The sequence below is a fragment of the Tetrao urogallus genome, assembly GCF_951394365.1.
Source record: "Tetrao urogallus genome assembly, chromosome: 18".
In the NCBI taxonomy this organism is placed as follows: domain Eukaryota; kingdom Metazoa; phylum Chordata; class Aves; order Galliformes; family Phasianidae; genus Tetrao; species Tetrao urogallus.
This window is the reverse complement of record NC_136831.1, coordinates 5784388-5803472: the sequence shown is the minus strand read 5'-3', so window position 1 is coordinate 5803472 and position 19085 is coordinate 5784388. Positions and strand designations below refer to the sequence as shown.

General features: G+C 53.0%; 3 protein-coding genes across 3 annotated transcripts in view; 2 read left to right on the top strand and 1 right to left on the bottom strand.

Moving 5' to 3' along the window:
• The window catches only part of ASPSCR1 (ASPSCR1 tether for SLC2A4, UBX domain containing), a gene marked incomplete at its 3' end in the record, with an annotated part of 36160 nt that extends 34138 nt beyond the window's left edge, over positions 1-2022 (bottom strand). The window contains exons 1-3 of the mRNA XM_079544275.1: positions 1906-2022; positions 1770-1825; positions 885-999 (exon numbers count right to left, since the gene is read on the bottom strand). Of these exons, the coding sequence (XP_079400401.1) occupies positions 885-999; positions 1770-1825; positions 1906-2004 (270 nt within the window). The 5' untranslated portion in view covers positions 2005-2022. The remainder of the gene's footprint in view (positions 1-884; positions 1000-1769; positions 1826-1905) is intronic.
• Positions 2023-6574: 4552 nt separating this feature from the next.
• Positions 6575-12531, top strand: NOTUM (notum, palmitoleoyl-protein carboxylesterase; the record flags this gene model as incomplete). Its single annotated transcript, XM_079544445.1, has 11 exons — positions 6575-7104; positions 7448-7500; positions 7629-7724; positions 8345-8405; positions 9223-9281; positions 10170-10272; positions 10470-10661; positions 10971-11071; positions 11178-11325; positions 11928-11975; positions 12085-12531. 11 exons carry the CDS (start codon positions 6575-6577, stop codon positions 12389-12391), a joined length of 1698 nt encoding a protein of 565 aa, XP_079400571.1. The 3' UTR covers positions 12392-12531.
• A 4469-nt stretch (positions 12532-17000) lies between these two features.
• Positions 17001-17909, top strand: MYADML2 (myeloid associated differentiation marker like 2; the record flags this gene model as incomplete). Its single annotated transcript, XM_079544352.1, has 1 exon — positions 17001-17909. One exon carries the CDS (start codon positions 17001-17003, stop codon positions 17907-17909), a length of 909 nt encoding a protein of 302 aa, XP_079400478.1.
• Positions 17910-19085: the final 1176 nt, after the last annotated feature.

The window sequence follows — 19085 nt, the reverse complement described above, 5'->3', positions numbered from 1 at the left end:
TGATATCCAAAGCTACAAAACACATCCACAGCAAACCAGAGTGGAGAGCCCAAACCTTCTAATAAAACAATGTTCAAATTTCAATGTATGCATGAGTTTATTGACGTGACAGCCAAAGTAATTACCTACAACAAAATACCACTATCACAATTTGGCAGGTAGACGTTAAGAGATCAACAGACCTGAAGATTTACACAAAATCTGAGAAACTCCTTATTAAGCACATCAGAAAAGGACAAAAAAGAGATGACTTTAAGCAATAGACAAATTTTCATTTCCAGACTGCTTAAATAAGATTTTACCACATAAAATGTTTATGCTCAGTAACACATATCCATTAAGTTGTGCCTCCAGCCGTTAGAATGACAAGCATAAAAAGATTTGTCTCCTGAAGATGACAATAACTCCTACAGAACAAAGCACCCATAAGCCCTCTGCCAGTAATAATAAATAAGGCCACTGCTAGACACAGCATGTCAGAGAAAGTGATAAAGCTGTGTGAATACACTGTGAATCCTGTAGAAAACTGAGATTTTAGTTGAAACTCGGAGGCAAACTACAGTAACTGAAATAGAAACTGGGAAAGAGAACTAACTCAGCTTTTGAGCAAAGCCATCGGCAATCTTTAAGGTCATATATATTTAAGACTGCTAGGTTCTTCAGCTCTTCAAAAGAACCCTCCTACCCTCCATGACCATACAGACAGTAAGCAAAGACTTCCAGTTACCAAACTACTTTCCATCACACCTCCACTATTCTTTGGGTGGCCCTTCACTCGAGCTCTGGCCAAGCCTAAACATGTTCCTGCTCATTAGATCTGACAGGATCACATCCAGCAGGACTGAAAATAAAACAAATCAGGTCACCCTTTGTAATGAACATACCGTGTTTCCAATTCCCGCTCTATTACAAGAGACTGGCACCATCTCCAGCTTGGCATTGTTGGGCAGTCTGGCAAATCTCCACTGTAAAGTGAGATCCAACACACTTCTCTGAAACCTAAAGAAAAATACAACAGGTGAAGACATCAGGAACCATCACAGACCACTGTCAGATCATTTTAGTGACCTAACACCCTCCACAGCCTCTGGGCAGGCTGTCAGCCATACAGTGTGATGACGCAGCATACCAAAAACTACGATTTGTAGAAGTCACAAATAAAATCCCCAATGCTCTGATGAGAGAAATGTCAGAGAAACATCGACCAAGTCACACTGATTCAATGATAAATAACAAGGCACGCTGCTGCCAGTCAGATTGGCAAACTGCTGGCTTTCTCACTGTAAAGGCAGGCAGTCAGAACAGCAGGCAACAGAGGGGTCCTGCAGTGAACCAGAGAAAGCACATGAGGGGGAGAAGCAGGGGCACGTTTTTATGGAAGGATTTCAGTATCTGCCTCAAAAGTGAATGGACTTTAACGCTGGAAAACACACTGAGCCTAATGTGAAGAAAACAACTTTCTGGAGCATCACCAGAGCTGTGCTGTATGTGCTGCGCTCTCTCCCCAGTGCTAACTGCGGGCCGTTTCCTGGTGTATCCCCACACAGCACCTCGCACTGCCGTGGCAACGAGTAAAACCAGATCGCGGCTCAGCGAGCAGCTCCGGGTTACGGCCTGCTCCATGCGGCCTTCCGGGCCGAGCGGGGCGGCGGCGGGAAGCCCTCGGGGCCGAGGGCGGCACGGAGAACAGCGCAGAGCCCGGAGCCGCGCGCGGGCCTCGACCCGGCCGGGAGCCGAAGCGGCGCCGCCGACCCCGCGCGGGGACTCACTTCAGGCCGTACTCGGCGGGACTGCCGCCCTGCTTCCTGCACACCTCCTCGAGGATCTGCGGAGAGAACGGAGATGTCGGGACCCGGTTCCGAGCGCGGCCCGCCCGCCGCGCACCGCCCCCCAACCCGGACCCACCTGGAGCAGCACCGTGCCGGGCCCCACCCGCACCGTGACCCGCCGCCCGCTGGGGGCCAACACCGACACCGCCGCGCCCCCCCCGCCCGCCGCCGCCATCTTCCCTCCCGGGGAGGAGCCGCGCTGCGCCCGCCCCGCTCCGCCCCCCGGTACGAGCGGGGCCTGCGGCGGGCGGACGGCGCTTCCTCGGCCGAGAGGACGAGCTCGAAGGAGAAGCCGGGCAGCGCGTGGCTCCGGGCTCGGCCCCTCCTGTGCCCGGCGGCACCGCCGTCCCCGCGCTCCGCGGCTCCCCGTGCGACGGCGCGGAAAAGACGACGCTGCGCCCGAACCTCCGCTCTGCCCGAACCTCCGCTCTGCCGGCAGCGCTACGAGCTCGGCCGTTCGGTGAGATGTGTGACGGGAGGAGCGGAGCGAGCCGGGATCCGTCACTGCGTGTGTCCTCAGAGCTTCCCTGCGCTCCCAGCACCGCCTCCGTGTGCTGAACGCGCTCCCGATGTTGGCTCCGCACGGTGCTTCGGTTGCTCCTGCCTTGGCTAGGGTCAGCCGCTGGAATTGCTTTAGCTGAAACTTTTTCCCGCTGTCTCCATCCAGCTCTGTTCTGCCTGGTTTATAAAAGAAAAAGGCCCTTTTAAGGAAGGGCTGTTAAAGATAACGCTCCTCTTCTTAAGTGCAGCAAAGAAGAAATGAGACAGTGGGAAGTGAATGATGCAGGTGTCCTGTGGCTGCTGAGCACAGCTCCCCAAATCCAGCACCAGGACTGCTCCATAGACTGACAGCAGTTCAGAATGTTGCAGCGTACAACATAATGTGTAAACTAATATTCAAAAATGTCTTTAATTCGTGATTTTTGTTCTTTCCGTCCTGTTGGGAAGGCCCATTGTCACACCATGCCTACAAATGGGGCAACAGATAGCACAGCGTGCCTCTATGATAAGGGAGCAATCCAAGTATCAAACACAGATCAGGGCACCCTGCCCTTGCATTGGTGAATACCTTCGCAGAAGGTATGAAGAAACAATTAAAATGGCTGTGTTAATGACAGCTGCTGAGATAGAGCAACCATTAAGTTTTAAAAGATACATTTCGGTTTTCACAGAGCCTGAAAATAGCTTGTGAATGCAGGGTGGCTCTTATTTGATGTCTGAAAAAGGCAGCTGTTTCCTATTTTGCATCTGAAAGTGACACAACCCGTACAGAAAAGTTGCTCCTGTTAAAAAAGAAAAAAACCATGGATGTAATTTCAGCTGAAAATCTTCACGTTGCAGGAATAGAGATGGATCAAGCTTTTAATGGCAAGTCAGAGTCAGAAAGTTGCACAGAGGTTAAGAGTCATGTTACGTATCCTGAGCCGCTTCTAATCTTAAATGTTTATCTGAAATTAGAAGCACCAGGAGAGAAAAGAGGGGGAGGAAAATAAACCTGGAGCTCATTAAAGTGCAACAAAGAAAGAGGGACTCATTAGGGAACAGCTGAAAATATCTTTAACAATTCAGACTTCTGCCACTGTCAGGGTGAAGATGCCTGCAGTGCTACCAGGGAGCACAGCAAAAAACTGCTTTTCAGGAGTGATTACAGTGAAGAAAGTGTAGAAGAATCATAGAATGGCTTAGGTTAGAAGGATTCAAGGATTATCAAGCTCCAACCTTCTGCCACAATCCTTCCCCACAGTCACCTTTCAGGCAGCCAGCAGCGCTTGGCATTAAAAACATATTCCTGAAGTTGTGTATGTTTGCATTCAGTCTCACACGCCCACGTGGAATAATGCATAATTTTTATTTCTTGAAAACACACACACACAAAAAATACCCAACAACCTTTTTATTTTCTTTCAAATAGGTAAGAAATTAACTGTGAACATCTAGAAATACCTTGTAACCAAAATATCATGCAGAACAACAGTCTCTTATCCCAATAAGGAGGATTTCTGTACAGCATTTCCTCCGGCTGAGTCCCGGGGCTCCCAGGACAGCATCACACAGAGCTCTGCACTGTAGGCATGGCCAGGATACACCATCCCACCAAAGCTCCTTTATCCTTCCCATCACCGATGGTAGAAGAGATGGTGGTGAAGCAGTGGGACCATGAGAAGTGGGATTTTACATGGTAGTGAGTGCTGCCTGGGGGGTGATTTGTATCTCCCCCACCATCACAGCTTTTTGTCAATTCAAGACTTAGGAAATGAGGTGGGGAACTTGAGCAGAGCTGTCTCATTTCTGTCTCATTTCTGTCTCATTTCCCATAGCACAACAAGGTCCAATGAGCTTCAACATACTGAACTGTACTGGGACATACTGGAACGTATTACGTATGCCATTTCATTTGGAGGGGTACTAAATCAAAAAGCATCTCCCTTTATGTTACTCCCAATGGTTAAAAATCTCCTGGTGGCCTCCTACATGCCTTACTCCTACCAATAACAAATCCACACCTTCAGCTTGTGGTGCAGGTGTTTCACAGCTCTCACTGAGCCTCCTGCCATGCCAGACACAATCTGCTCAGCACAGGGTGGCTCGTATCAAAGGTGAAGCTCTCACACTGACAAACAGTACTCAGTAACTGAAACGCGTGTGCTTGGATGTTCCCCCAGACTCAATGTGTCACTGTACCAATAAACATCCACAAGGAAGCTCTTCCCTTACCCTGAGAGCCCCACGTTCTCCCAACAGCTGCTGCTCCTTGCAACAGAGGACATATGGGTGATGGAAGGATGAGTAAGAGTGCTCTGAGAAAAGCCCTGAGCAAACAGCACAGCAGGAGGGAGCCAGGTATAGGCAGGACAGGCATTCAAACCTCTTTGTTTCACCTCTTTGGACAAAAGCCCAGAGATCTGCAACATGAACACACTCCCCTTTTTGCCCTAAGGCTCCCCAATGTCTCCAGCGAGCATGGCAGCTGGTGCAGAGCCCAGTTCCAGAGCTCCCCAAAGAGAGAGAACACAGAAACAGAACACGAGCCAGTCAGAGTGATGGGAGGCATCCCTTTCTCCCAGGAAGTAGGATGAGGCTCAGTGATGTTACCTGTCCCATTGCCTCGCAGCTACTGGGACATGAGCTCCTGGAGCTTCTTGTGCCAACCACGCCGGCGATCCTGGAGCACGGAGGCCTCACAGAGCGATGTGTTCCAGCAGCTCCCGGCTGCTGCCCAGCCCTGCAGCCCCACAAACCCCCACAGCGATGGGAATGGCGCTGCATTAGGATGCAATGGTGCAGCACTGTGCTGGGCCCAAAAATGTATCAGGGTTGAGTGCAGGGCTACGTTCAGCTCAGCAGCTTTCCTGGCTTGAAGTACCGTTGGTACCATCGGGATTTGACTAAAAGAAAACATTTACAAAGAAAAATCAGACTGGGAACAGGGCAACTCAGCAAAGGCTGAGAGGTCATAAGAGTAACCAGACAAAGCGTGATGATCAGGTTGTGAAGGCACCTGCTTTGCGTGTAGGATGCTCAGTGTTGAGGATACACTTTAAAAGTCCAAGCAGGCTAAGGAAAAAATGAAGCTGCAGCAGATGAACAGCCTTAATTTGTGCCCAGCAAAAAAACCTCTCCACTTACTACTTCTGGATTCCACTGTTTTCACCTTTTTGATCCCAGATAAGATTTCCTGATGAGGACAGTCTGCTCCTCCTGGGGCTGCTGAAGTACAGGAGCTGCCCTTTCTGGTCTCTAGAGACAGACATGCGCTAAGCGCAGCATTTTCTCTGCATGTCCGTGGTTTGTAACGCTGAATTTTGAGATAATTACATTTTTGGGACATGCCTTGCTCTTATGGTTGACAGGCAGCCCGCTAACAGATACTTAACATTGCCTTCTGACCAGATTTTTTTTTTAAATGTCACAACACTATAGACTATAACGCCAGGGAGAGCAGCCGGCAGATCCCCCACCCCATCCAGGTAACTGCGGGGAGCGGCAGGAAAAGTCCTGCGGAGTCTCGAGGCGGGAAGGCGGGGATGGAGCGATCCCCGCATCCTGCGGGCAACCCCCCAACGTCCCCTCCGAGCAGATCCGGGCCCCTCCGCTCCTCTTTGTTCCCCGGCTTGCAGCCGCCCGCTCCGGCCGCACACACGGAGCGGAGCGCCGTTCTCTCGAGAGAAACGACCGCCTCCCGCTCTTCCAGCGCTCCGCAGGTCGGGACCGGGCTCCGCTCGGGCCGGCACCGGGAGCGGCCGCGGCGGATGCGGGAACGCGGGCGGCTCGGGGACGGCTCCTCCCGCGGGCGGGGGGCGGGAAGAACCACATCGCGGGGCCGGGGCGGAGCCGCCGCCGGGTCGCGGGGGGCCGGGGGGCGCGGGCCGGGGGCGCCACGGCCGGGGCCGGCACGTGCGGGGCCTCGCTGCGCCGTCGGGGCCTCCGAGCGGCCCGGCCCCCGCACCCGGCCCTGCCCGAAGGGCCGCCCCGCGGGCGAGGAGGTCCGGAGGCGCCGCCGTCCGCGGTCCCGGCGCCGGCCCGAGGGGCGGCGATGGCGGCGCGGCGCGGGGGACGGCCCTGCGGAGCCGCGGCGGCTCGCCGTGCCGGTGCGGCGGGCGCGGCGCAGACCCCCCGCTCCCTCCGCCTCGCTCCGAGGGGGCGGAGGGCAGGGCAGGGCGGGGGCTGGCCGGCTGCTGCCCCACGCGGCGCCCGGGCTGGCGGCGCCCCCGGCGCGCTCCCCGCGCACTCCGTGCCCCTCTGTCATGCTCGCCGCCTGGGAGCGGGCGGCGGGCTCCTGCGCCGGCAGCCGCCCCGCCGAGCCCGCGCCGTCGGCGCTGCCCTCGCCGCCCGCCGCCGACCCCCGGCCCCACGGACGGCTCGGCGGGGCGCGGCGGAGCGCGGGCGGCGTCGCCCGGCACCGGGGGCTGGCGGCCGCCGCGGCGCGGGGCGGGTGGCGGCGGGCGGCGATGGGCACGGCGGCCGTGCACCTCCTGCTGCTGCTGGGGTTGCTGCACGCCGGACCCGGCGGCGAGGGCAGGAAGGGCTGGCGGCGGCGGGGCCCGGCGGCCCGCGAGCGCGGCGAGGCGGCGGCCGCGGCGGCGGCGGCGGCGCCGGCCGAGAGCTTCCCGCTGGACTTCACCGCCGTGGAGGGCAACATGGACAGCTTCATGGCGCAGGTCAAGAGCCTGGCGCAGTCGCTGTACCCCTGCTCGGCCCAGGCGCTGCCGCACGACCTGCGCCTGCACCTCCTGCACAACGCCTCGGTCACCTGCAACGACGGCAGCCCGGCCGGGTGAGTCCCCGCGCCGCGCCGCCCCCGCCGCCGTCCCGCGGTGCCCCGCAGCCCCCGGCCCGGAGAGCGCTCCCCGCCGCCCGGCCCCGGCGCGGCCCCGAGGGCTGTGGCGCCACCTCGCGGCCGCGCTCGGCCCGGCAGCGACAGGTGCAGCGCCTCCCGGGCGGCCGCGCCCGCAGCGTCTTGGCGCGCCCCGCGCCGCGGCTCCGCTCCCGCCGCCTCTCCTCGGCGCTGAGCAAATATTTTGCGTAGCGCCGACGCTCCGGCGGGGCGGGCATCAAAGCGCTGCGGTCGGGCGCAGCTCCCGCTAAGGCCGCGCCGCCTCCTGTTTGTTTGTCCGCAGCTACTACCTCAAAGAGTCGAAGGGCAGTCGGCGGTGGCTGCTGTTCCTGGAAGGTGAGCCTCCGGCGCCGCCTCGCCCGGGCGCGGCTCGGGGCGGCCCCGCGCTGGCCGCCTGCCCTCGGCTCCGGGCAGCCCGCGCCTGCGCGCGGGGGCGGCGCGGCGTGACCCGCGGTGCCCCGCAGGGGGCTGGTACTGCTTCAACAGGGAGAACTGCGACACGCGCTACGACACCATGCGGAGGCTGATGAGCTCCAAGGAGTGGCCGGCGACCAGAGTGGGTGAGCGTCGCCCGGCGCCGGGGCTGCTCCTTCCCGCGGGAGGCACCGCCTGGAGGCGCGGGCGGGCACGTGGGCGAGCTGCCTTACGGCTGTGGGCAGCGCTGCTCACGGATCTCCGGTCCGCGTCCCCCTCTTTATTGTAAATGCATCCCAGAGCCGCCGGGATCTTCTAAAGCTTGGTTTGGTCATTTGTTTTGAAGCGCGTTTGTGCTTCTCTCAATCCACCCCTTCCCCGCTCGGTCGCAGCGCCCGTCATAGTGCCGTGTGTATCAGTGCACGTAAAAGCACCTTTGGCTTTTTTGATGTCACACATAAGCTGAACTGATACCCGAAGCTGCGGGGCTTTGGGGCTGGCAGAGCATTGCCAGCCTCCCTTCATTCTCGCTGCACTCAGTCCATCCTCATCGCATCCCTCGACTGCTCCCATTTGCAGGTGCATGTGCTGTCGCTCACCTGAGGGCATTGGGTGTCTGGGGAAGTGCTTACTCTGTGCCACGGGGCCTTTCTGTGCTGCAGGAGCTGTATGGATGGAGCTCTCTAGGCAGGCTCCAGCCCTAACACAAACCACGTCCTGTAGCTCACAGTGTCACTGAATGTTCCCTCTTTGTGTCCATCTGCAGGAACGGGGATCCTGTCGTCACAGCCGGAGGAGAACCCTCACTGGTGGAACGCCAACATGGTGTAAGGAGAGAGCGCTCGGGGAGATGGGTTCTGCTGTCACAGCAACTCCTGCTTTGGGGTAGCAAGAATGCTGCAGGGACAGGTTGAGGCTAACAGGCACATGAGGAAATTGCCCATTTCCTCATTAGATGCCATACACATCTAACTGAAATTGTGCCGGCCTGGACTGGAAAACTCCAAGTCTGCTCTGCAAGCAGCTGTGGGATGATGGAGGAGGACTTGGGGTAGCTGAGAGCCTTCTCAAATAGATGAAGTGGCAAATCCCGTGGCTGGCTGGTGGCGTGTTGTATGTCTGCCAGCTCGAGGGGAACATGGAATCACTTCTTTAGTTCAAAGAGGAGAAATGAGAAAGTTCCATTTATACATGTCAGTGTAGGAGGGAAAAGCAGAGGGATGTGAACGTGCATCCTGCAAGCTGTAGACAAATTGGGAAGGTAAAATCATTCCAGACTCAGCGTTGCACGGCTGAATGTCTTCTCAGTTAGGTGTGACAGAACTGAAGCACAGTTTCACAGTGCAGGCACCACTGTGTCAGTGGGAGCTGAGGGCAGCTTCACAGCCCTCTGCCCTGCCCAGCTGGCATAGCGCTTCAGTTAGATCAACAGAAGGCACGTTCTTTGTTGATTTATCTCAGTAAAGCCACCAGTGTTAGGAGGAAATGGGCCTAAGTGTCCCATGGGTGTGCAGGAAGGTGTGGCTGGGGGCTGTGTGGATGAGAAGCCGTTCCCTTCTCCCCTCCCCAGGGTTCAATTTTCTTCAGCCGTGTGACCCCATCCTCACCCCGCAGGAACGCAGCACTCACACAACTCTTTTTCAGATTCATCCCGTATTGCTCAAGTGATGTTTGGAGCGGTGCCTCTTCCAAGTCTGAGAAAAGTGAGTGTTGCTGACAGGCTGTTGCTGCCGCAGACGTTGCACTTTGAAGGCTATGGCCAGATTTCTGTGAAATGCACGAATGGGGAACAGGCTTTTCTCACTGAAGGGCAGGAAAGAATATCGAGCTACTTCCAGATAAAACATCCTGATCTCTTTAGCGCAGTCTGTTTTGACATAGTTCAGAGCCACTGCTTGCGGAGATGTTACTGATGCAGTAGGCAAGGATTAGAGGAACTGAATTCCTTTTGGATGACTCCCCGGCTTCCAGCACACAGCAAATTAAACGGTGCAGCTGAGGAACCATGGTTTGTTGCATGTGACTTTGGCTTTGCTGATGTGAGAGGCAAGTGAACTTAACTTCGAACTTGTCTCGGGGAGATATCTGTCCTTGGAAAGGAGCTGTTGTGTGTCACACTAAGGCTATCTGCAGAATTCTTTGCAAATAGAATCACTGCTTTGCATACGTGCCCGCTTTGCTGTCCTTTTGATGATGCCAGAACTCAGCATCTGCCTGGAGGAGTCCTCTCCAGATCGAGCTCAATTTCGCACGAGTGATCTGTTTCACCTTGTGTGGCTCTCAGTGCTCACTGAGTTAAGATATTACAAGAAGTAATACCGACAGAAGCAGTCTGCTTTGCTCTCGTTTTCCTTCTCTTAGCTCACCAGTTCCTGAGCGCCGTGTAGGAAGGCCTTCTGGTGTTACCTTTCTGTTCACTGCTTATTCACTTCTTTCAGAAAAGTTTAACGCTGGGGGAACGTGCGGGTGGAGGGAACAGGCCAGTGTTCAGATCTGTGATCCTTCTGTAACGTTCTTTTGCATTTGTGGAGAAGTGAAGGTCTTACCCTGGGCAGGAAACAGCTCTGCTGACACTGAGGTCTCTGTTTCAGACGAATACGCCTTCATGGGAGCGCTGATCATCCAGGAGGTCATCAAGGAGCTCGTGGGAAAAGGTCTTAGCACTGCGAAAGTGCTGCTGCTGGCAGGGAGCAGGTATGTGTCTGCAGGGCTTCCACAGCAGAAGGCTCTTTGGGAAGAGTTCTCAGCAGCAAGCCCTACTCCTGTTCTCCACGGGGTTGTCCAGTGGAGAAATGAAGTTGTTTAGAGCGTGGCTGCTGTGAGATGTCTGCTAGCAGCCGTGCCGTAGCTGTGCCTGCATCGTCACTGCAGCACTAAAATTGCTGTTGCAGTGCTGGAGGAACAGGAGTGCTGCTGAACGTGGATCGTGTGGCAGAGCAGCTGGAGGAGATGGGGTACCAAGGGATCCAGGTGCGTGGCTTAGCAGACTCTGGATGGTTCCTGGATAACAAGCAGTACCGCAGAACTGACTGCATCGATACCATCACGTGTGCTCCAACAGAAGCCATCAGAAGAGGAATAAGGTACAGTCATGTGCTCTGAAGTGTGCTTTTTTGTTCTCCCTCTTGGTCTTCCTGCGTTCTGACACCTGAAGAGTATTTATTCTATACCATCAGTGGTCTCTTCAGGGATATTATATTTAAAATGCAGACACGTGAAAGAAGATGTGCAGTTAGCTGCTCTAAAATGCATTGACTGTACAGTGTAGCCAAGAAAGAGCTTTGCTTCTAGTAAGTTGGCACTTTAACCAGAACAGAAATAGACCAGCATATGGAAAGATCACTGTTAAGATGTTACTATGACATTCATTCTGTTGTTGCTTTGTCTTCCAGGTATTGGAATGGTATTGTTCCTGAACGCTGTAAGCTGCAGTTTAAAGAGGGAGAAGAATGGAATTGTTTTTTTGGATATAAGATTTACCCCACTCTTCGATGTAAGTATTGGAGGAGAGAGAGAAAACGGATTTTGGGTTTTTCCCTGCAGATAACCTACAGCAATCTTTGCCTTTTTTTTTCTTCTTCTTCTTTTTGTCTTCCCAGGTCCGGTCTTTGTTGTCCAGTGGCTGTTTGATGAGGCCCAGCTTACTGTGGACAATGTACACCTCACTGGCCAGCCTGTTCAGGAGGGGCAGTGGCTCTACATCCAGAATCTGGGCAGGGAGCTGAGAAACACCTTGAAGGATGTGACGTAAGTCTTTGAGTGAGAAAAAGCGACGTGTGTACTTCCAAGAAAAGCCCTTTATCCAGTATTCTGGTAGCATTTATCTGATCTCCGCAGAAACTGGTGTCATACATTGATAACTATACTTAGTCTATGCTAAGAATCTTGACTTTTTCATTTCTGAATAAGCACACAGTAATTTCCAGGCTCACAGATACCAGCTGTCCTTTGTCATCGATAAGAACATGTTGGTGCTGGTTGGTTTTGTTTTTTACCAACCTCCACAGTGAGGTCTGAGACCCCTTGCCATTGCGCAGCCATCCACCCCATGGGGTTGTTTTGGAAAGTGTTGATCATAAAACACTGAGATGGTTCTTCTTCCGTTGTCTCATCAACTATTAATGTACTTTAGTTGCTGTATGCAACTTGCAGCAGATGCAGGATGGAAACCCTTTTCTTCTGGGTACTTTAGAGTCCAGCCAGGTTTTATGTCACGATAGTCATTGCTGTTCCAAACAATTTTGTCAAGGCAGCAGAAATTCCACCCTCTGCCTCGCTGCAAAGATTCTATTCAACAGGAATTAACTGTCCTCCCAAGACCTAACCTGTGTTTCTGTTTTCTCCTGTAGTGCTAGCTTTGCTCCTGCCTGTTTGTCTCATGAGATCATTACACGCAAGTGAGTGGTTTTACAGCTTCTGTAAAAGGTCAACATGAGAACACCAGGGGAAATAATGGTTCTGATAGCCTGACCTCTCTGACACAACCTGTACGGTTTGTCTTTTCAGCCATTGGACGGACATCCAGGTGAAGGGGACATCATTACCCCGCGCCCTGCACTGCTGGGATCGGAGCCTACATGAGAGCAACAAAAATGGGAAGGCCCCTCTGAAAGGTTGCCCAATTCATCTGATTGACAGCTGTCCATGGCCCCACTGCAACCCCTCATGCCCCACTATCAGGGACCAGTTCACAGGGCAGGAGATGAACGTGATCCAGTTCCTCATGCACATGGGTTTTGACGTGCAGAAGATGGCACAGCAACAGGGCCTGGAGCCCAGTAAACTCCTGGGGATGCTCAGCAGTGGTAACTAGGAGGGGATCTTCCCAGGGGCAGAGAGATTAGATCAGGAGGAGACTCGGAGCCCTTCTCCCACACTCTCTAATCTTCCTTACGCTCATGCAGGCTGGTGCACGCTCACCCCCATGCAGGCTGAAACCTGCACACCCCCATTTGCTCCCACACTCTTGCACACTTTGGATGTGTTAAGAAAAAAAAAAAAAAAAAAGCAATTTCTTGCTCACACTGTTTGACTGGAACGTGTTACCTCCAAGCTCCAGGGCTCGGTCTTGGCCATTCACATCCTCTTCTGTGTTACACAAGGCAATCTGACACAGCGAGTAGAGAAGCCATAAACATAGCACGATGAGAACCTTCCCCAGATCTAGGACTTTCTCCCTTGCCATGAATTTGACATCATAGACTCGTACAAGTGGTGAAAAAAGCAAGCACTGGATTTCTTTTGTCCAACTAGAAGTGAAGAAATGATTACATGACTTCCTGGAGGCCAGCATCTCATCATGTATCGCAGTGCACAAACCAAGGACACGTGCTAGGGATGGACACTCTTGTAATCAACTTACTTTTGTCTTATTTTATAAAATGACTTTTTTATTACTTTTTTAAAACTAAGCAAGAAATATAAATGATATTGTTTTGTAACATATTTTTTTTAAAATAACGAAGAAACCTCTTGCTACTTTGGCAATGTGGACATATTTATTTTAATATGTAAAATGCTATTTATAAGAGCTGACCAGAGAACCATTCATATGTCTTTGTAAAGTTGTATATGCTGCTCATTTGGATGGGATTTCCTTACGATCACTGTGCCTGGCGGTGGGCTGAGAGTGGTGTTGTCATTTTATAATAACGAGACTCTGGTGTTCCCCTCGCAGTTTGCTTTGTCGTTCTCTCTAAAGAAGATTGTAGTGTATGAAGATGGAGATTTTCACCCAGCAGCTGCTGTTTGCATCCTTACACGGCATTTTCAGCTTGAGGATTGTGATATATCAGCTATTCCAGGGCATTGCATTTTAAGATATGTTTTTATAGCAGTTAAGAAAGGTTTGGTTCAAGCGGGCCTGTCTCGAAAGGCAAAGTGTTTCCAACATAAAAGCACAAGACAAGAAACGACGTATTTCCATTTGTGAACACACCTTCCTCTTTGAAATGGGGATGAGAGCAGGGGAGGGATCAGAAGCGTGGCTGAAGCTGGAGGCAGCACCAGGCCGTTCCTCAGAGCAGGAAGCTTGTGCAAAAGCTTCCCTCGGTGCTGGGTCAGCACAGACAAACCTGTGCGCAGAGCACAACTGCCATCCTTCCTGCTGAGGTCCTTAACACCTCCTTTGCTTTCACTTGCACTGTGGTAATGGTTGCACAATGCATAAGCAACAGAACTTTAGGGCCTAACGTTAGAAAAATTCCACGCTCTTTCAAGAGAGAGCTTCCCAGCTTAAAGGCAATGCTGCCTGCGAGCTCCCAGCCGTTCCCTTACTCTGTGCTCTGCAGCAAACGCACAGGCAGCACCGTGCCGGGGAGCAGTGCTGCTGTGCGAGATGGAGCCTGATGCACAGCTCAGCTGAAGTGCTAAGGAGAAAATGAACGGTGCTCCCAGCAGAACTGAAATGCCAGAAAGCTATCAGTGCAGTTTCCGTATTATTTGCGTAGGAATTACTAACATTGTGTATGCTTTAATAACGGATGTAACATTGTTCTGACTACACTTTTCGTGGCGCTAAACTGAGAGGCTTCTTCAGTACAGGGAATGTTTGAAAGCGTGCAGAAAGCGGGATTCCTTTGAGGGCTGGAGTTGCTTAGGGTCGATCAGTGCAGAGCTCTGGTAGCTGAGTAGCAGCCAGAACTGCTGCCATGCACTTGTTCTTCTCTTGGGAGCATCGAGGGAAGCTGCTGCGTCTGTCAGTTGCTCTCGAATGGTTGTACACAGGCTGATGCATTTTGATGGCAAGTGCCTGCTCTGTGTCCAGCCATGTTTCTGCCAGGAAATGTATAAATGCCACTGTTCAACTCTGCAATATTTTCCACAGAGCTGGTTGCCTGTATTTCTAAAACATGAATCCAAAGGCTAATTTCTAAAAGGCAAGGAATGTTCACAGGGGTTGTATGACATCTCTTTTTTTTCTTGCAAACAGGAAAAAATTCCCTGGAAGTCAGCAATCTCTAGCTTAGTGTGGCTCTGCAACAGTATTTTGAAAGATATAACAGAGCAGAAGCCCTCAGAAATACTGTTAAGGGGGGAATTTAGCTAATTTATTAGAAAAAATTATATGATGTGGTTGCCAGCAGTATCTGGTAACCAGAATCTGTAACCCAGAGGGTGATTTCCAGCTCTATATTTCTTCTTGTACTTGTGCAATAAATATAATTTTCCCAAGCCTTTGTGAAGCTGACACTTCTAAATTCACCACCAGTGATATTTGCTACATGGAAGCCAACAGCAAGAGGGGTGAGACTGGAAGAATTCCATACCATGTGTTTGTACACTCAGATCTCATGACTAGATGAGATGCTTTCTATTAGAAACTCATCACTGAAAAATTGTCCCCAATAGGATCATGTGATTGAGCTAAAATTAAAATGCAATTAAGAAATCAAAAGCTGACAGTGGATGTAAGTATGTGCACTGCATGGCTGCAGTTCCAGACTCAGCGTAGCCAGCATGGTGCAGCTGCAGCCAAATGCTTCGATGGGAAGGCGTGGGGAGAAAGGGCCTGGAGGAGCTCTGGTTGTGACTCAAGAAGAAAAATGATGGGTGTGAATTCAGCTGTGTTTGCGTGCAACAGAGCGCTACTTATGGAGTGATGCTATGATAGCTGTACCTTGTAACAGCCCTCAGCTTACAGGATGTGCCACAGAACGGAGCAGCACTCAGCGATGAACCATGGAATCACAGGATGGCTGGAGCTGGAAGGGGCCCTAAAGGCCATGTGGTGCCACCCCTGCCCTGAGCAGGGACACCCACAGCTCCATCAGTGCTCACAGCCCATCCCTGCCCTTGGCTGTCTGCAGGGATGGGGCACCACCGCCTCTATGGCAACCTGTGCCACTGCCTCACTGCCTGTAGTATTAAAATTTCTTCCTAATATCCAGTCTAAATCTTTCAGTCTGAAACCATTTCCTCTGTCCTACCCAACAGACCCATTAAAGAGTCTGTCCCCATCTTACAGCCCCTTTAGACTCCTATACCACCTGGAAAAGGCCCTGTTGGAGGAGGAGGATTAACATCACAGAGTTAGGAGGAGCAGAGATCAATGACAGCGAATCTCCCATGCAGCCCCTCAGCCCCTGGACTGCATTTCCTGTTTGTTGTGATGTTAACTGTGTCAATTCCACCCCCAGGTCACAGCAGCAGTGTGTGGGTGCAAGCAGGATGCCCGCCAGCCTCACACACAGAGCATGGCTGGACCAGGGGCAGCCCCACCTGCACAAACCCAGACCCCATCCCGACAGCACACCAAGATCATAAAACTGGCTTGAAGCAGCAATTCTCTGTTGCCACCTCTGCCTGGTGTGGGATTTGAGGTTGGGGATGACCCTGGGTGTGGGAGCGTGGCAGTGGCCCGGTGCCACGCGAGGGCTGCATGAGGAATCCCTTCTGTGGCGTTTTTTGCATTCCGAAGTCACAACAATCATCTTATTTAACTTCTATAGTCGAAATGAAGAGACTTCTCAGCTGCGAAGAAGCCTGGGGAAATGTACGCCGTAAACGGTGATGGGGAAAGCTGTGATCAAACTGAAGGGTTTGACCATTTCTATTGGAATCCGTGTTCCAAAGCAGAGCAAAGGATATCAAAGCCATTTTTTTGTCAACGGTTGCATTTTGGATTTGGCGCTCGGGATAAGAATAAGCAGTTCCCACATTAGTAAAACAGGGAGATGGAGAGGATTGGTGTCTGAGCCCTCGCAGCACAGCGGGGCCTTTCACAGCATGCAAATCTATCGCTGCTCCAGATCAAAAGGAGCAAAATGAGTCAGCTTCTATCGCAGGCTTTCCCAGTGCCCGTGGGGCATCCAGGCCCGTCCCCCCCCCCCCCCAGGGCTGTGCTTGGGGCTCTTGAGCTGCGTGTAGAGCAGCACTGACCGACACACATCCAGAGGAGCAGAAGGGCGACCCAGAGCCGCAATGGAGCTCATGGTGTCAGTGTTAAATAACACTGCTCACGGCAGTTGAGGGGGGCAGGACTCGTTCCAGCACTATTAATATAGCCCCTATTTATATGCCTGGGTTCCTGAAAGCGCCACGGCAGAGCTACAGCTGCAGAGCTAAAATGGAATAAATGTCAGCCCCTGGGGAGAACGTGATCCTTTCAGCCATCGTGAGGGAAAGCAGGCAGCGAAAGGACAGAATAAGGGACAGCATTCAGAGCCGGGAACAGATCGCAGCACCCCGAGAGCGCAGCCGGTGGGCAGAGCCAGCAGCAACCTCCCTGCAGCAGCACTCCGTGCCAGAGACGCACGCTCAGCGTCAGCACAGCACCTACGGATACCGGCAGAGGGAGGCAGGAATTGGAGCTGCTGTCCGCTGATCCGGTGCCAGGTGTGACTCAGGACAAAGGGCAAAAGCCTGAAAGGAAGTTTGGGTGGTTTTTTTTTTTTAAGTGCATCATCTGCAGGACTGGAAAGATGATGGAGAGCACAGGAGGGCCGTATCTGAACACCGCGGCTGTGACATCTCCGGTGGGAATAGTTCGTTTGCTGCAGATGATGTTCGGATGCACCACGTTCAGCCTGGTGGCCCACCAGGGGGGATTCAGCGCAGCATATGGCACTTTCTGCATGTTTGTCTGGACCTTCTGCTTTGCTGTCACTGTCTTTATCCTTACCTGCGAGTTCACGCACCTGCACAGCTGTCTGAGCATCTCCTGGGGAAACTTCACAGCTGCGTTCGCCATGCTCGCCACGCTCATGTCGGTCACAGCGGCGGTGATTTACCCGCTCTACTTCGTGCAGCTCGGCTGCTACCCCATCACCTGCGAGGTGAGAGACTTCCGCATAGCGGCCAGCGTCTTCGCCGGCCTCGTGTTTGTTGTGTACGGCGCGGAGGTGTTCTTGACCAGGGCCAAACCAGGACAGGTCACCAGCTACATGGCCACCGTCTCCGGGCTCCTGAAGATCGTACAAGCCTTTGTGGCCTGCATCATCTTTGGGGCGCTGGTGAACGACAGCCAGTATAGCAAATACGTGGCCACACAGTGGTGCGTGGCCGTCTACAGCTTCTGCTTTATGGTCACGGTGGTGGTGGTCGCCTTCAGTGTCACAGGTAAGACCGCCCAGCTGTGTTTCCCCTTCGAGCGCTCTGTGGTCGTCTACACTTTTGGGGCCGTCCTGCTGTACGTGAGCGCAGCCGTCATCTGGCCCGTGTTCTGCTTTGACAGCAAGTACGGCTCCCCGCAGCGCCCCAGCGCCTGTGCCAAGGGCAGGTGCCCCTGGGACAGCCAGCTGGTGGTGGCCATCTTCACCTACGTCAACCTGCTGCTCTACGTGGTAGACCTGGCGTACTCCCAGCGCATCCGCTTCGTATCCCACATCTGAGGCCCGGCTCTGCGCCGGCTCCAGCAGCAGCAGCAGGAAATGGGACGCGGTGAGGACGGGCACTGACTGCGCCACGAACCAGAGCTCATTGCCAGGGCTGAGTGGGCCCACGGTCTCAGCCCGCAGTGGGTCAGCTGCCCACCCCCCATCAGTCGGCATTTGCTTCAGCCACCTGGTGCCAGAGTGAAGAAATCCTGCAGTCTGAAGTATGCAAAATGGCCTCTCATCTCCAGAAGACAAAAAATGCTTGCTGCAATAGTGGGTCTGTAAGCTGCTGGAACGCTGAGCCAAATATTAGGAAAGACACCAAAGATTTTGAAACTGTTACCAACACTTAACTATAATCAAGTGACTACCCAGGAAGTGGGAAAGTTAAAAGCTGCATCAAGGAACAGCAGTTCCAGAGACGAAAAACAATGCTGGAGTTTGGGTTAGTCTGGGCTGTGTGGTGAGACATGAAATACTTGCAAATGTGGGAAATTCCAGTCAGGATGTTTCTGAGAAGAACATCATAGCTGTGATATTATTTTGATGATTTCCTTTCCCTCTGCTCCCCTGTTTAGCACAGAAAAAGAATATCCCAAGCACGCACCTCGAGGGGGAGCACAGGGTATTCTATTTAGCAAACACCAAGTCTGTACAGAAATGAACATTTGTGAAACTGGAGTTCTATTGCCAAGAAATGGTGCAGAATAGACCCAAAGTGCAAAGCAACCGCAACCAGACGTTCTTGCTTGGACAGGACCAGAGGGCACCTCAGCACCTGCGCTGCTCATATGTCACTGCTTCTTTATACCGATGTCAGGATTGTTTTCCTGGAAGTTTAAGGATAAATTTTGAGGGTGGAGGTGGGGATGAAGGGTACGCAAAGACGAATCGCTATCACAGCCCTGCATAAAAGCAGGGTCCCAGGGTTCCTGTGTAGGGAACCTGCTTTGGCAGGGGGGTTGGACTCGATGATCTCTGGAGGTCCCTTCCAACCCCTACAATTCTGTGATTCTGTGATAACGACTGAACTCGTAGGGCAAATCCTTGCATGTAATGGTAACAAACGGGGGGTGCTGGCTCAGAGCAGATCAGGTTCTGGGATTCCTGAGCTCTGTGTGTCACACACCAGCTGCGCTCCTCCGACCCATCCCTGACAAAACACCCAAAAAAGTCCCACATAGCATGGCT